The sequence below is a fragment of the Orcinus orca genome, chromosome 1 (assembly GCF_937001465.1).
Source record: "Orcinus orca chromosome 1, mOrcOrc1.1, whole genome shotgun sequence".
Classification (NCBI taxonomy): Eukaryota; Metazoa; Chordata; class Mammalia; order Artiodactyla; family Delphinidae; genus Orcinus; species Orcinus orca.
In genome coordinates this window covers 146924346-146940572 of record NC_064559.1, presented here as the reverse complement: position 1 = coordinate 146940572, position 16227 = coordinate 146924346, and the positions used below count along the sequence as shown (strand labels likewise).

Below are 16227 nucleotides of genomic sequence, written 5' to 3'. Positions count from 1 at the left end.
CTGTCAGACTCCTTAATATTTACCAGTCTAGCAGTTGTAAAATACTACCTAACTATAGTCTGAATTTGCATTTTCCTGGTTATAAATGAGGTTGATTATCTTTTTTAAGTTGTCCATCTTCTTTGCTGGACTATAAACTCCATGAAGACAGAGACTGTAGCAGTGAAGATACAATCTGAAGTAGAACCATACAATAATTTAAACAGGGAAGATTTAATATAAAGAATTATTAAACTCATAAAAGAGTAACTATAGGATATAAGGAAACTCTATGAGGCACCCTAGGGCTAAGGGGACTCCTAAGAGGTCCTACTTGGAAGTGGCCCCCTTCTGGGTCCCATTTCCAACGCTGGGGTACTGACCTCTTTGGAGAAGGTGAATACTGAATGGCAATTTCAATAGTGACCGCAGATTTGCCAGGCCAGGCAAACAGGAAGCGGGCAGGGTGGGTGAACTACAGCTGATGGCTAGAACATGGCTGTGCAATGGGAGTGGGCTCTGGTGTGGGTTGGAGGCCTGGAGCACACAGTCTCCCTGTTGGGAGGGGTGGTGGCATCAAGAGGACTATGGGAGACAGACTGAATAGAGAGTGAAAAAGCCAAAGGAATTAGTATGGGCAGGAGGCCTGGAATGCAGGATATCTCTGTTGAGAGGGCTGTAAGGTGATTGTTACCGTGCCATGCTGCGGCTGTGTGATTGCCAGAGGACAGCACATTCTGGGTATGTAGCTGGGCACATCACCACCAGATGTCCTCATACCTACACTGCTGACCCAGTGGAAACTGCCAGAGAGCCCTTCATCATGCAAGGTCCCTCCAGTGCCCTCAATTGAGAAAACTTAACATTATGCACACTTTTCTTTTAAACATCTTTATTGGAGTATACATTATGCACACTTTAAAGGAGAAATATACAGCAATTCTGTCCACTGTTGCAGAGCTTACATTGAAGTGTGAATTTGGAGCCGAGTGACAATAAATTGATAACTGGCGTAACTCCTTTGGCTATTCAATGTCCATATATGTCATTCTACACACATTTGGATTCCTTTACAACAACAAAATAACTCTGTGTTTCTACCTAACAGGATGTATACATCTGTACTTAAAAGTGAGGGGGTTCTCACTCTTTCCCAAAATGAGAAGATTCATAGTCCCAACAGTCATTGCATATTAATTATCTCAAATTCAGTCGTGGACCCACTGAATATTGTGTTACATAAAGACTAAGTTGTAAAGTTAACCTCCAATAACTTATGCATAAATTTTTTAAAAGTGAAAAGAGAGAAAAATGGTTAGTTTATACAAATAAACATGCATATAACAAAGCATAGAGAAAATATCCAAAGCTACTGCAGTTTGTATTTCTTTTTTTTTTTTTTTTGCGGGGGCGGATACACGGGCCCCTCACCGTTGTGGCCTCTCCCGCTGCGGAGCACAGGCCCCGGACGCGCAGGCTCAGCGGCCATGGCTCACGGGCCCAGCCGCTCCGCGGCACGTGGGATCTTCCTGGGCTGGGGCACGAACCCGTGTCCCCCGCATTGGCAGGCGGACTCTCAACCACTGCACCACCAGGGAAGCCCTGCAGTTTGTATTTCTGTAATTGGTCACGAGGTTATAGTTGATATCTATGGCTTCCTTCTTCCACTACCCATTCTATATTTCCCTTACCTGCAGCAATACGGGTGGAATGATCCAGACCTTCATTCCTGAAGGGTCTGAGTCCTTGGTCATTCTGCCTCTTATTGGTTGCTGTAGTTTTCCATTAACATTTACTATTGGAAATACTAAGGGGTGCCTTAGAGCAGGGGTTCCCATCTCCCGGGTCGTGGACCAGTACCTGTCCATGTCCTGTTAGGAACCGGGCCGCACAGCAAGAAGTGAGCGGCAGGTGAGCGAGCGAAGCTTCATGTATATTTACAGCCGCTCCCCATCACTCCCCATCGCTTGCATTACCGCCTGAACCTACCCCCTCCCCCATCCATGGAAAAATTGTCTTCCACGAAACCGGTCCCCAGTGCCAAAAGAGGTTGGGGACCGCTGCCTTAGAGAACCCCCTGGGCTCCATATATAGTCCACTTTGCCTCCATTGTGTATAGCGACATGATATCCCCTTGGCAGTTAGGAGCAACCACCCCATCCATAGATAACCCCTCCCCCCCTTTTTTTTGCCTATTGGTTCAGTAGCATAAATAAGGAGCCTAAAATGGACAGTTGGCAATCTCATCTTCCAATTCAGTGGAATCATTGCTGTGTCACTTGGTGGAACCAATAACCTTGTGGAGACTAATATCTCCAAATCAGCAGAGCTCAAAGTTGCCAGAATGGGAAGCAAAAATTCTTTGGGTGGGTTGATCGGGATAATAGTGAAGTGAGAATAGCCACTCCTATTTCCTCCTCTTGATTCTTGGACCTGTGTATTCTGATTATGAGGAATACAGCATCTATGATTCAAAGTATAAACTGCATCCTGTAAGACAGAGCCTCATTCTTTTAGGATATTGTCTTCCAATTGGCATTAAGTCTTAAGTAAGTCATTCTGCCTTTCAGCTAAGCCAGGCATTTCTGTGTGTCGGGGTATGTGGTAAAACCAGTTGTTTCAATGGGCCAGAGTCCATTGATGCATTTTTTTCTTTTGCTATGAAGTGAGTTCCTTGATCAGATGCAATACTGTGTGAAATGCCATGATGGTGGATAAGGCACTCTGTAAGTTCATAGATCATGATGCTGGCAGAGGCACTGTGGGCAAGGAAAGCAAATCTGCACCTAAAATGTGTGTTTTTCCAGTGGGGACAAATATCTGCTCCCTCCTTGATGGAAGAAATCCAGTGTAATCAACCTACCATCAGGTGGTACATTGTCCCTCTGGGGAATGGTACTGTATAGGGCATTTATGTTGATCTCTGCTGCTGGCCAGCAGAGGGGTTAACCAGGTCAGCCTTCGTAAGAGGAAGTTCACGTTGTTGAGCTGATGCATAGTTTCCATTCTTGCCACCATGGCCACCATGCCACCATGGCCGATTTGTTCATGGGTCTATTAAGGAAACACTGGTGGCTGGGAAAAGAGGCTAATTGACATCATAGGGTGTATCATTTTGTCCACTGTTATCAAGAGTCTCCTTTACAGTGGATGCCCTTTGGTGAGCATTCACATGAGACAAATATTTTCAAAGTCTATGCCCGTTCTAAGAGATCCATCCACATACCTCTTCCCCAACTTTCCTTGTCACTATCTTCCAGTTCTGTTCCTTCCAAGTCCCTGACCATTCAGCTAAACCATTAGCAACTGCTTATGAATGAGTCTAAGTCTGTACTTCTGGTTGTCTTTCATTCCAGACAAGCCAGACAAGGTGGAGAACCAAATGTACTGCTCAAAGTTCTGCCCAAATGAGATCAAAATGAACAACTCAAAAAGTTAAAGGAAAATAGTAGTGAATATCAAATGTCTCAATGAAGGAGGAGTTTCGTAGCAGAAAAGTAATGGAAGAAATTATAAAGGAAAAGACTTTCTATACAAAAACAAAAATCTTTGTGACATCAAAAATAGCAAGATTAGTAGCAACTATAAGTTGTTGTCATTGATTTACAAGATTCTCAAAGAAACAGGTTGAAAAACATTCAGACCTAGTAAAAATTGTGCAAAAAGGATGTAAACATCTCAAAATATAGAAAACAAATGGATATATTAAGTGAAGTTCAATTTTGATAGTAATTTAAAAAAATACACATTTAAAGCACCAGTCCATTAAACTAGCTAATAACAACAATAATAATACATTGCAGAAGTTAGTAATGGTAAGGATTCAGTAAGATTGGTTTTTCTCATATACTGATGATGGAATTAAAAGTTGGTACAATCCTGAAAAGAAATGTGGGAATATATGTGAGATCCTTTAAAAGTGATGGTTTTCCTTTTTTCAGTAATTTGACTTATAAGGAGCCAATTTAGGGAAATAATAAGAGACCCAGAAAAAAGCTTTATGTACTATGATGCTTATTTTAGTATTACTTATAACAGAGGGATAACAGTGTAAATGTTCTTTTAAAGTTTAAGGGAGATGTCTTCTGTGTGTACTGAACTTCCAAGTACTGAAACTTGATATTAAGTTTCCAGTTAAGAATGGGAAGGTCATATTCAATTGCAGAACTTAAATTGACTTCTATAGATCTAATATAAACTCAATCACCATGTATAACAAGGCTTTAATGGCAAAAAACGTTCTGAGATCTAGACACAATAGATTTTTAAATGAACTCTTTAAGTTGACTACTGACTAAAATAGCATAAATGTAAAAATAATTTTGTAGGTGTTACAACAGAATAGAAAAGAAAAAAGGATTCTAGATTAGGGAGGGTGAGGAGGGGAGAAAAGGTGTATTGAAAGGTTGCAAAGGGGATAAAAGACAATTTTGCTTCTTTGAAAATAAAATTTTAGGTATGTTTAGTAGTCTGACTTTTTGTTATCCATGAATAATGCCTTATAATTTCAAATACTTTATAAAACCCTTCTATATTATGTTTACTTCTTATATAACAACTTTGTTAAAAAGGTTTGGTATTTCCACTTTACAGATAAAGAAATGGTAAATTTAGAAAGGTTAAACTACTTACCTGAATATTTATGGTTTGTCAGGCATAGATCTCAAAATCACTAATATATGTAGTGGTTAAGAGCACCAGGTCTGGAACCAGGCTGCCTGTATACAAGTTCTACCAGTTCCATTCATGCTTCAGTCTCCTGAAAAGCAAATGGAGAAAATAATGATGTCTGTTGATAGAATCATGAGAAGTAAAGTTAATTCAAGTAAAGAACTTGGAACATTCTTGGCACATTAATAAAATATCCAACATTACACAGATATCTCATAAATGGAGTTTATAGTCATATAATGTTTTATACTTTATAAAATGCATTGATATATATTATTATCCCATTTGAGCGTTTCAGCTACCTCTTGAGTTAGGTAGGGCAGGTATTAACATTATATTTTGTGATATATGATTATTTATTATGAAATAATTTGCTCAAATTCATATAGCTCTCAAATGACAAGGTAAGATAAATAATATGTTTTCTGATCACAAATTTAGTGTTTCTTTATGACTTCATTCCATTCCAATAAAATGCAAAATAAGACAATGTATAAGTTTATTATTTCTAAATGTGAAGTTAAGTTTTGGCAAAATAGAGAATTAACATTTTTATTTGGTCTGGATATATGGAAAGATATATTTTGATGAGCAAAACGAGACTTTTTTTCTTGGATAGTAATAGCTGTATCCTAGACTTGGTGCTTTGAGATTTTATGAGAAAGAACTAGAAAGTATTGTTAATGTTTATACATTTTTAAAAAAATTTTTTTTTAATAGCTACATCCTCATCTGCAGTTTCTGCACACTCTCCATCAGTTATTGTAGCTGTTGTAGAAGGGAGAGGACTTGCCAGAGGTGAAATAGGAATGGCAAGTATTGATTTAAAAAGCCCACAAATTATATTATCTCAGTTTGCAGACAACACAACATATGCAAAGGTAAGTATTTATACTCCTAGAAAATGGTTCATCTAGAGGGCACTTTGCAGATTTTCAAGTCAGTGCTTTCCTAATTGATTTACTTTTTGGTAGAATAATGGTTATTCATTATTGCACCAATGTAGGTTACTCTGAATTACAATAAAGTTTTACATCTGATTTTAATTTTTTAATATTATTTTGTTCTAAAATAACATGTTTTGGTGTTACTTAAATATTCCAAATTACTATTAATATTAGTTTCTAAAATTAATATCTTCAAATTAATAAATCTTGGACTCATTCCAAAGATAAAATATGTAATAATGCTATCTCCAGAAGGTTGTTTCCACTGAACTGTATTTGAATTTTATTTTCTAGAGCTAAGGGAGACTGGTGTCTTAGACCAGTCATAATTTAAGTCTCTCAACTTCTTGCCTTCACTTCCTATCACTCATCATTAACTTGGGCCACTGGCCTGTTGTTATGGGAATTTGTGTGACTTATCAGGTAGAGGTAGTCTACTCCTAATTCGAAAAAGGTATTTGACCCCATTACTATTATTAAAACATATTAAATGCTATGTTATTTTTAATGTTTTATTCTTTATTTCTTTCCCTAATTCCCCTTTATGGTTCCCAGTATGTAGACTTCCTTTCCCTACCTAATAATTAATTTTTTAATATACCTAACAACCTAAATGATATTAGTACTGCATATCTGGGTATTTCACATTTCTATGCAATTTAAAAAGAATAGGATAAAAGTTTTTTTAAAAAACGGGAATGTTCAGTATATTGATAAAGTATTTCTGTGTCTAGAATAGTTCTAAGAAATGCATCTTAGACTGTGAAAAGCATCAGTCATAAAGCAGATGTTTCTCATCTGTGTTTCTGTACTTTTCAACTTCTGAGCTGTACCCGTGTGGCCATATTGATTGAATCACCATAGTTATGCTATTGAATGTTTATGTTTTTCATGGAGATGAATAAAATACCGAGTAGATGAATTTATTAAAAAAAATTTTTTTAGGAATACATATTTGATATGTTCAAATTATTTAGGGGCTTAGAGCTGATACAAACTATTGTGAGTAAAATATAGCCTATGCTTATGATAATATTTTGTATTTATAATTTTATAGGATGTATGTTTGACATATTACCATTAGAAGTATATTTAATTGAAACATATAATTAGAACAGTTGTGATTTTGTATGTCTCTGACTTAATTTTATCTCTCAGAAAAATACGAAACTTTTTTGGTTTTAGAGAATCCTAAGCTTACATTTAAGAAATTATTCAAACAATTTTAGGTGATCACTAAACTCAAAATTTTATCACCTTTGGAAATAATAATGTCAAATACTGCTTGTGTTGTGGGGAATTCAACCAAGTTGTTTACTCTCATCACAGAAAATTTCAAGGTAAGTGATTTTTATTCTCAGTAGTAACATTCAAGATTGTCTTATTTAAAATCCATTTTATAATATCATCCTAAAGAACAATAATTTGGGTATCTTTACCCTAAAGTACTCACTAAGTACAAATCCTAAGCTTAGGGACTATTAATACATACAATAAAAATGACAAGGAATTCACTTATTTGATTTGGTACCCTTGATATACTTTGCAAAAAAGGAAAAATCTTTTAGGTAATAAGGAGGTTTCCCAGAGTATACAGGAAGCAGACACTTAGAGAAAGCATGGATTTCCTTAGGTATAGCTTCCTGGAAAGTACTTATTGTGCTGCCAGACTGGTTGAAAGTGAAGTTCTTATTCTTCTAGGGGATAGCAACTATCAGCAAGTACTTTTTCTTTTGGAGAATTTGATTTATATTATAGAATTGTTACAGCTTCCCCTGGCAACACATACTGTCTCACCGTCTGTGGGACTGTGACAGGGAAGTGCTCTGGAACCTTATCCAGCCAACACTCTCCCTCTCAGTAAGGGCCTGTCTACCATGTGGTTTTTCTTCCCTTTAGCACATCTCCCTGCTTTGTGGAATGGAGGCTGTGGTTCTGAACCAAGTAGGCAGCATTGCAGTTAGAATAGTTCTTGAGGAGTGCAAATTATTTTCAGAATATTATATTTCATTGTAGACTTAATCTTTAACACATTTGAAACCAAGTTGAGATTATGGTCCAATGAGTTCTTTATAGTTCTTAATATATTCAGCATCTACAGTCATATAAGATTTCTTGTGCTCTTAGAGATCCATTGTAGCTCAACTGTCTTTGACTCATTGCCAGAAATGGTTCCTATTGTAAACCTATTGTCTCTATTAGACAGGACTCTTTATCTCTTTCATTCATGACTTTAGACTTCTTTTCATCACCCTTATTTATGTATACCTTTCCATATACCTTCATTATTTTGTATTGATTAAGCATTCTAAGTCCTTTGGTTGTGAATAACAGAAATTCAACTTAAAGTAGCTTAAGTGAAAAGGTACATTTGTTGGCTTATGTAACTGGGAAGCCAAATGGTTGGATAGATCCTATCCTTACTCTCATCTCTACTGCCATCTTTCTGTGAGGTTTAATAAAATGATTGCTCATGGCTCCAGGCTGGTGTCAACTCAGCTTAGTCAACTGAGAGTAAAAACTAACTTCTTCCTTCCAGTGTCCACATATGAATTCAAGAGAAGGACCCTGACTGTTCCTGCTTTGTTCGTGTTCCCACATGTTAGATTAATCACTGTTTCTGGGGGTAAAAGCACTATGATTGATTAATCCCAGGTCATTTGCTTTTTGCTGTGGGGCACAGAGTACTGTAATTGACAGTCCTACATGGACAGAACAACATAGAATGTGGGATAGATGAATCCTCCAAAGGCGAAAACAACCTACATTTACTACGCTTGAGATGTAAGGCAATATAGCATAGTGCTTAAGAGTAAAGGAGCCAGGGACTTCCCTGGTGGCGCAGTGGTTAAGAATCCGCCTGCCAGTGCAGGAGACACAGGTTTGAGCCCTGGTCCGGGAACATCCCACATGCCATGGAGCAGCTAAGCCCGTGCGCCACAACTACTGAACCTGTGCTCTAGAGCCTGCACGCCGAAACTGCTGAGCCCGCGTGCCACAACTACTGAAGCCCGCGTGCCTACTACCCGTGCTCCACAGTAAGAGAATCCACCGCAATGAGAAGCCAGCGCACCACAACGAAGAGTAGCCCCCGCTCGCCACAACTAGGGGAAGCACGTGGGCGGCAACGAAGACCCAGCGCAGCCCAAAATAAATAAATACATAAATAAATAAATTAAAAAAAAAAAAAGAATAGAGCTATACTGTTGTGGTCTCAAATCCTGATTCTAAATGACTGTGTGCAAATTAAGTTAACCTCTCTAAGCTTCAGTTTTTATTCGTCAGTAAAATAGGGACAATAATAGTATCTACCTCCTAGAGAATTAATATTTTATATAAGGTAATCAGAAATGGTCTCACTGATGAGGTTACATTTGGGCAAAGTCCTGATAGGAGTGAGAGAGAGAGCCATAGAAATATTTGATATAAAAGCATTATAAACAGGGGAAAATCAATGTTATTGTTATCATTATTATCACACTTACCATAAAAAGACCTCAGTTAAATAAGAAGCAATATGAAGTGTAAGGAACATGGACTTTTTAGTCAAAGAAATCCAAATTCAAGTCTCAGCTCTGGAACATATCAATTGTATATTAGAAAAATTGCTTGACTTCTCAGAATTTGACTTAGAGGAAGATTGTACTTAATATTGATACAAAACTTACATCATACGGTTATTGGGAGGATTAAATGAGATAACTCTTCAAACAATCTTGGCACATAACAAATTCCCTACCTGTTTATGACTTTTTTTTGCAGCCTTGCAGCTCTTTCACGGTCCATTTTATTATATTATTAATACCTTTCTTACCTATTACTTTTATTCAAAGTAGGCAGACCTTGTACTCTGCAGCTGCATGCATTTTTTTTTGCTCTTTTAAAAAAAGTTCCATTATCTGCTTTTCTTTATTCTATAAATTAAATTCACCTTATGTAGATAGCATTTCATAGATTTGATAGCTGGAATTGGTATTTTTGGCTTCCCCAGCTAGTGTATTACAAAGATTTACCCTCTCTAAATTATGATAGTGTATATGAGGCTGAATGTAAAACCTTTGTTGCTGTTGTTGCTGTAGAATAAAATTAGTAGAAGTCAGAGACTCTCATGTTTATTTTTTATTTACTTAAATTTCATGTAAATATGGCTTAATAAGAGCTACAGACTGCTATAATTCACTTAGCAAGACAGACCATCATTCTTTTTGTAAGTAAGAAAACTTCTTATTTAACTCTAGAAAATAATAAATAATGAAAAATAAACTTTATTCAATATTTAAGTCATCTACCCATGTATGAGCATGTATTTAAGAAAGCAGCTTTGGGCAAGTGCATGAAACTTAAAATTTATTTTGAAATTAAAAATTCTTTTCAGAACGTTAATTTCACTACTATCCAAAGGAAATACTTCAATGAAACAAAAGGATTAGAGTACATTGAACAATTATGCATAACAGAATTCAGCACTGTCCTAATGGAGGTTCAATCCAAGTAAGTTAAAATTTAGGGCAAGTAGTAAATCTCTGGTGTGTATTCCAGGACGGAAAGGTCTTTTGTGTGTTTTATTCTTTGCTATATTCCCTACCACCTAGAAAAGTGCCTGGCTTATAAAATACACTCAGTAATTATTGAAATAGTAAAATAGTTAACTAAAATTTATATACAAGGCATATCTTGCTAACTAAACTTTTATGGAATTTCTCCAAATTAGTCATAATCTACTGCCTTAATGGTTCCTGCTCACTTTACTTTGAATTGAAAAGCTCAAGTAGCTACAGCAAACTAGAAGTGTGAGGGTACAGAAGTGAAACACAGTTAAAGCTGTGTTCCTGTTACTTCATACCTTTACTCCTTCAGAATGAGACAGGGAATGATATTTTTGGAATGGATATTTCTTATAACATGCTGAACAGATACTTACTTTGAGCCAGGTTGGACAACTTGTTCGCTCAGTTAATCATGACGACTACTGTCACCGAGATCAAAACATGCTTTCCTATACATTGGGACCTCCTGACTGTACCTTTACAACTCTCAGACTTTTTCAACATTATTTGAATGTGTACTTAGAATGGTACATCAAAAATTGACACAAATTACCATTGAATGTTGACTTCTAACATGTGACCTATTGGGAGTCTAATATCCCTTAAGTCTCAGACTTTAGAAAATTGTCTCTTTTTATCAACTTTTATGTTTTAGAGGTAATTTAACTAGTTATCAAAAATCAGGAACACTTGGTGTGCTTTTTCCCTTTGATTTTAAGCAATGCTATGCAAATATTTACAATTTTGCTAATATTAAAGTGAAATAAATGTTTTCTTTTATAGCAATACTTTTTTTTATTCCAAAGATTTATAGTGATGTATCTTCGGTCACTTTACAGGTATTACTGCCTTGCAGCTGTTGCAGCTTTATTAAAATATGTTGAATTTATTCAAAATTCAGTTTATGCACCAAAATCGCTGAAGATTTGTTTCCAGGGTAGTGAACAGACAGCTATGATAGATTCATCATCAACCCAAAACCTTGAATTAATAATTAATAATCAAGACTCTAGGTAAGATCATCTATTTTTTTCTTAGAAAATGTATCAGTATATTATGTCATATTTTTCTATGAATAGTTACTTTACATTTCTTTAAATTGTTCGATGGAGAAATATTGAATAAACATATTTTTAATCCTTATACCATTGTTGGTGAGCTGCTCAGATGTTTCATCAAAATCAGGTTTTAAAAATATATTTGTACTAAACAAGAAAAAAAAAGTAACAACCCATTTCAAAACTAGGTAGAAGACTTGAGCAGACATTTCTCCAAAGAAGATATACAGAGGTTCAATAAGCACTTAAGAAGTTGCTCAACGTCACTAGTCATTAGGGAAATGCAAATCAAAACCACAATTACCACTTCACACCCATTAGGATGGTTATTATTAAGTAAATGGAAAATAATTGTTGGTGAGGCTATGGAGAAATTAGAATCCTAATCCATTTATGGTGGGAATGTACAATGGTGCATTCACTTTGGAAAACCACATGGTGGTTCCTCAAAAAGTTAAACATAGCATTACCATATGATCCAGACATTCTACTTCTTGGTATATACCTAAAAGAATTGAGAATGGGGACTCAAACAGATACTTGCACACAAATATTCATAGCAGCATTATTCATAGTAGCCAAAATGTGGAAACAAACCAGATGTCCATCGATGAGTGACTGATAAAATAAGATGTATACAGATAAGGTGTATACAAACAGTGGAATATCATTCGGCCTTAAAAAGGAATGAAATTCTGATACATGCCACGAGACGTATGAATCTTGAAAACATCATGTTAAGTGAAATATGCCAGACACAAAAGGAAGAATATTTTATGATTCCATTATATGAAGTACCTAGAATAGGCAAATTTATAGAGACAGAAAGTAGGTTACTAGGGGCTGGGGGAAGTGGGGAATGGGAGAGTTATTGTTTAATGGATTCAGAGTTTCTGTTTGGGATGATGAGAAATGAATGATGGTAATGGTTGCACAATATTGCAAGTGTACCTAATGACACTGACTTGTGTGCTTAATATGGTTAAAATGCTAAAGTTTGTGTTTTATATGTTTTACCATAATAAAAAAAATTGTGTGCAGAATACTACAAAGTTAAAATAACAAGTTTTAAAAGCATTAAATACAGGAAATTCAAGGGGGCTACATAATCATTTGAGAAGGTGAAAATAGTTGAATCAACTTGGTCTTTGTGTATGACTAGATTGCTCATTTTATTGGTTTATTGTTAGCTTTAGAGGAATATTTATGGTAAGCATGAATAAGAGCGAGAGTGGGAGATTGCCCATGTGTGTGCACACACACACACCAACACACAGTGTTTATAAGATTTCATAGTGGTTGGGATACCTAAACTAGAATCAAAATGTTATTAGAAGATAATGTAATCAACCTGTGGTGGTGCTTATAGTAGGCATAAACCTATATAGTTTAATATGGGTTCAATTTGGTACAAAGAATTAGTGAGTAATGGTTTTTCTCCTTGAGGAATTAGTCTAAAGGAGGAGATGCATAGTATCATAGTATCATTAACATGTACTAAGTACATCAGGCCCTCCGTAGCCTAGGGACCCACAGTTGGTTGAATCCACAGATATGGAACCTGTGGATATGGAGGGTCCACTGTAGTAGGCCACTTTATATGAGGGACTTAAGCATCCTCGGATTTTGGTATCCGCTAGAGGTCTTAGAATCAATCCCCTACAGGTACCAAGGGACAACTGTATAGTGATATGAAAGTTTGCATAAAAAAATGATGGGATCATAGCAGAGAAAGAAAGTTAACTGGGCTTAGTTAAGGAGTAAAAGGGGAGTAATTAGAAAAGGCTTTCTGGAGAAGATAATACCTGACATGAGGGGTTTTTTTCCCTGATATGAGGTTTGAAGTATAAATAGAAGTTATCCATGGGCTTCCCTGGTGGCACAGTGGTTAAGAATCCACCTGCCAATGCAGGGGACACAGGTTCAAGCGCTGGCCCGGGAAGATCCCACATGCTGTGGAGCAACTAAGCCCGTGCGCCACAACTACTGAGCCAGCGCTCTAAAGCCCACGAGCCACAACTACTGAAGCCCACGTTCCTAGAGCCCATGCTCCACAACAAGAGAAGCCACTGCAACGAGAAGCCCGTGCACCACAACGAAGAGTAGCCCCCGCTTGCCGCAACTAGAGAAAAGCCCACACGCAGCAATGAAGACCCAATGCAGCCAAAAATAAATAAATAAATAATTTTTTAAAAAAGAAGTTATCCAGATTAAGAAGTAGAAAAGGTAGTAAGACAGTGAATAACAAAGTCTTGAAAGCATGATTTTCAATATAGCAATATGGTATGTGCAAGGAAACCATAAGCTATTTACTTTGGTAAAGTACAAGTTGGGAGTAAGTAAGCTTGGAGTAAAATCTCAGCTTTCAGTACTTAAATATAACTTTGGATATCAATGAAACGGATAAACTTAAAATAATCATAAATTTTAGTATTAAGAGTACTGAACAGAATAAAGAGTACTTTATACAATTGAAACCCTAAGGTGCTCACTGCCAATTTCAGAGCCATAGTGTTTAAGTATTTCGGTCACTTTGTGTGCTCTTATCTTGGCTTCACTTTTAATTATGTGAAATCTCCAGACATTATTTACAGTTACAAACTTAGAAACCTATAATATCTAATTTTTTTAATTATTTACTTTAATCATCAAGAACAGTTTAGATCTATCTAGGTACTGTTGGCACTACTTTTAGTAAAGGTAAGAATAGTACTGTGTATACTATTTGTCATTGTCAGTGTAGTGACCTCAATACCTTTGTAGTTCCACTGAATAATGATGGTCTAAAATTATAACGTTTTAAAGGAGTTTATAATTAATTGTAATTATTCCTTTTCAGCTTAGTGAATAAATAATATTTTTTCTATTGCTAGGAAAAAAGGGATAAAATAATATCTGGATAAAGTACTCTGTCATTGACTTTCTAAATTAAAATAACGTGGGGTAACGTAGACAGTCAATAACCAAGGCTGTAATTATTACAAAGGGTTTCGTACTCAGTTTTACTTTGTCACATTTCACAGTTAATCATTGTTTACCATTATCATTGTCAAACATTGCTTGAGTTCCTGCTATATATTAAATGATAGGATATTTGACCTCCAAGAGTTCATATTATAGTTGAAAGAAGAAATTGAGGTCTTTTCACAGACTTGAACCAAAGAATATTAGGTTAAAAGATGGGCATGCTATCTACTGAACTGTCTGAATAGCTCTAATGCGTCTATGGATTTGTTACTTGTTCAGCATACTGTTTCACCCATTGATTTCTATAGCAAATGGCAGATTTAGGTATGCTCCCCACCTCCTTTGTTACTGCAGAAGACAAGTTCTCAAAATTGTGCCTGTGACTTACCTATGATGACCGCCACTCCCAGCCAGGACTTGATTTGAATAGTTCCCTAAAAATTTGTTTAAATTGATATACCAAAAATTTGGCAGTCTGATTACTTGAGTCATTTTTATTTCCTTTCCTCTCTTAACCCAGATTCAATATGTCAGTAAATCCTCCTGACTCAACCTTTAGAGTACATACATATTCTGGATCACTTCTTAGCATTTCCGGTGCTACAACCCTAACCCATACCTCCATCATTTTAGCCTAGACTACTGTATAGTGTAATAGCCCCTAACTCGTCTCTCTGCTTTCTTCCCCTCCTGCAATTAGTCTATTCTCAACCTAGTGGCCAGAGTGTGATCCTTTTAAACCAGAAATTAGATCTTAGAACTTTCCTGCTTAAAATCTTCCAGAGCTCCTTTTATATTTAGAATATAATTCAGACTCTTTACCGTGGCCTACAAGGACTTATGTGTTCTGGTCTCTTTCAACTTCTTCATTCATCTCCCTTAATTCTTACCCTCACTTGCAGTGCTCCACCAACTTTGGTCTTCTTTCTGGTTCTGGAGCCAGAAAGACTACCTGGGCTTAAATTGCTGTTCTGTTTTGCCCTTTTAAACAGTAACTCTTTTCTTGTTCACTTATTTGGAAACCTTGGGCAAGTTACTTAATTTCTTTGTGTTTCAGTTTCTTCCCTTGTAAAATGTTAATAATAGCATCTATCTCATACCATCATTGTTAGAATTAAGTAAGTCAATATATGTAAAGTGCTTAGAATAAGACCTGGCACATACTTTGTGTTCACTATATGTTAGCTATACTCACCATCAATTGTCATCATTATTCCCATCTCATCATCATCTTGGCATGGATGCCTTCTTAACTCAACTGCCGAATATACATACAGGTCTTTCTCAACCAACCTAACTAAATCAACCCTCCTGGTCATTCTCTGTACAGTTCTGTTTGTTTGTTTGTTTTTAACAGTTTCTGTACCTGATATTATTTTCTTTCTTTCTCTTTTACTTATAATTCTCTAACTTCTTAAGTTAGAACAGAGTGATTATATTACTCATTTTATCAGTGTAAAAGTTCTCCCCTTAAGGATGTGTTGTTGATATCTTGCTATTATTGATGGAATGCCATGGACTAGAATATTTTATATTAGTCTGAGTATTGTTAACTGATCTATGAAAAAAGCCATTAACTAAATGCAAGAAGATTCTGTCGATCTTGTTAATCAAAGTGTGCTTCACTGACTGACAGCACACCTGAGAGTGTATTTGAAACGTAGATTCTCAAGCCTCATCCCAGACCTACTGAATCAGAATCCTCATGTGATTTGTATGCATATTAAAGTTTGAGAATCACTACCGTAGATTATAGGATTATTTTAAAAGTTAAATTACAGTTTTATTGGATTTTCCTTAGTATACTTAATGAAATTTTCCTAACTTGTGTTTTTAAAGGAGCAGTCACACACTCTTTGGTGTTCTAAATTACACTAAGACTCCTGGAGGAAGTAGAAGACTTCGTTCTAATATATTAGAACCTCTAATTGATGTTGAAACCATTAACATGAGGTTAGATTGTGTTCAAGAACTGCTTCAAGATGAGGAACTCTTTTTTGGACTTCAGTCAGGTAAATGAATATCATCTACTTTTACAAATACAATTTTTTTTTTTGC

General features: G+C 36.1%; 1 protein-coding gene across 4 annotated transcripts in view; it reads left to right on the top strand.

Annotated features, from left to right (window-relative positions):
• The window catches only part of MSH4 (mutS homolog 4), a 97920-nt gene that overhangs the window by 3862 nt on the left and 77831 nt on the right, over positions 1 to 16227 (top strand). For all 4 annotated transcript variants that reach the window (XM_049707126.1, XM_049707128.1, XM_049707115.1 and 1 more), the window contains exons 2-6: positions 5371 to 5531; positions 6827 to 6937; positions 9973 to 10088; positions 10984 to 11157; positions 16009 to 16181. In XM_049707126.1, the coding sequence (XP_049563083.1) occupies positions 5371 to 5531; positions 6827 to 6937; positions 9973 to 10088; positions 10984 to 11157; positions 16009 to 16181 (735 nt within the window). The remainder of the gene's footprint in view (positions 1 to 5370; positions 5532 to 6826; positions 6938 to 9972; positions 10089 to 10983; positions 11158 to 16008; positions 16182 to 16227) is intronic.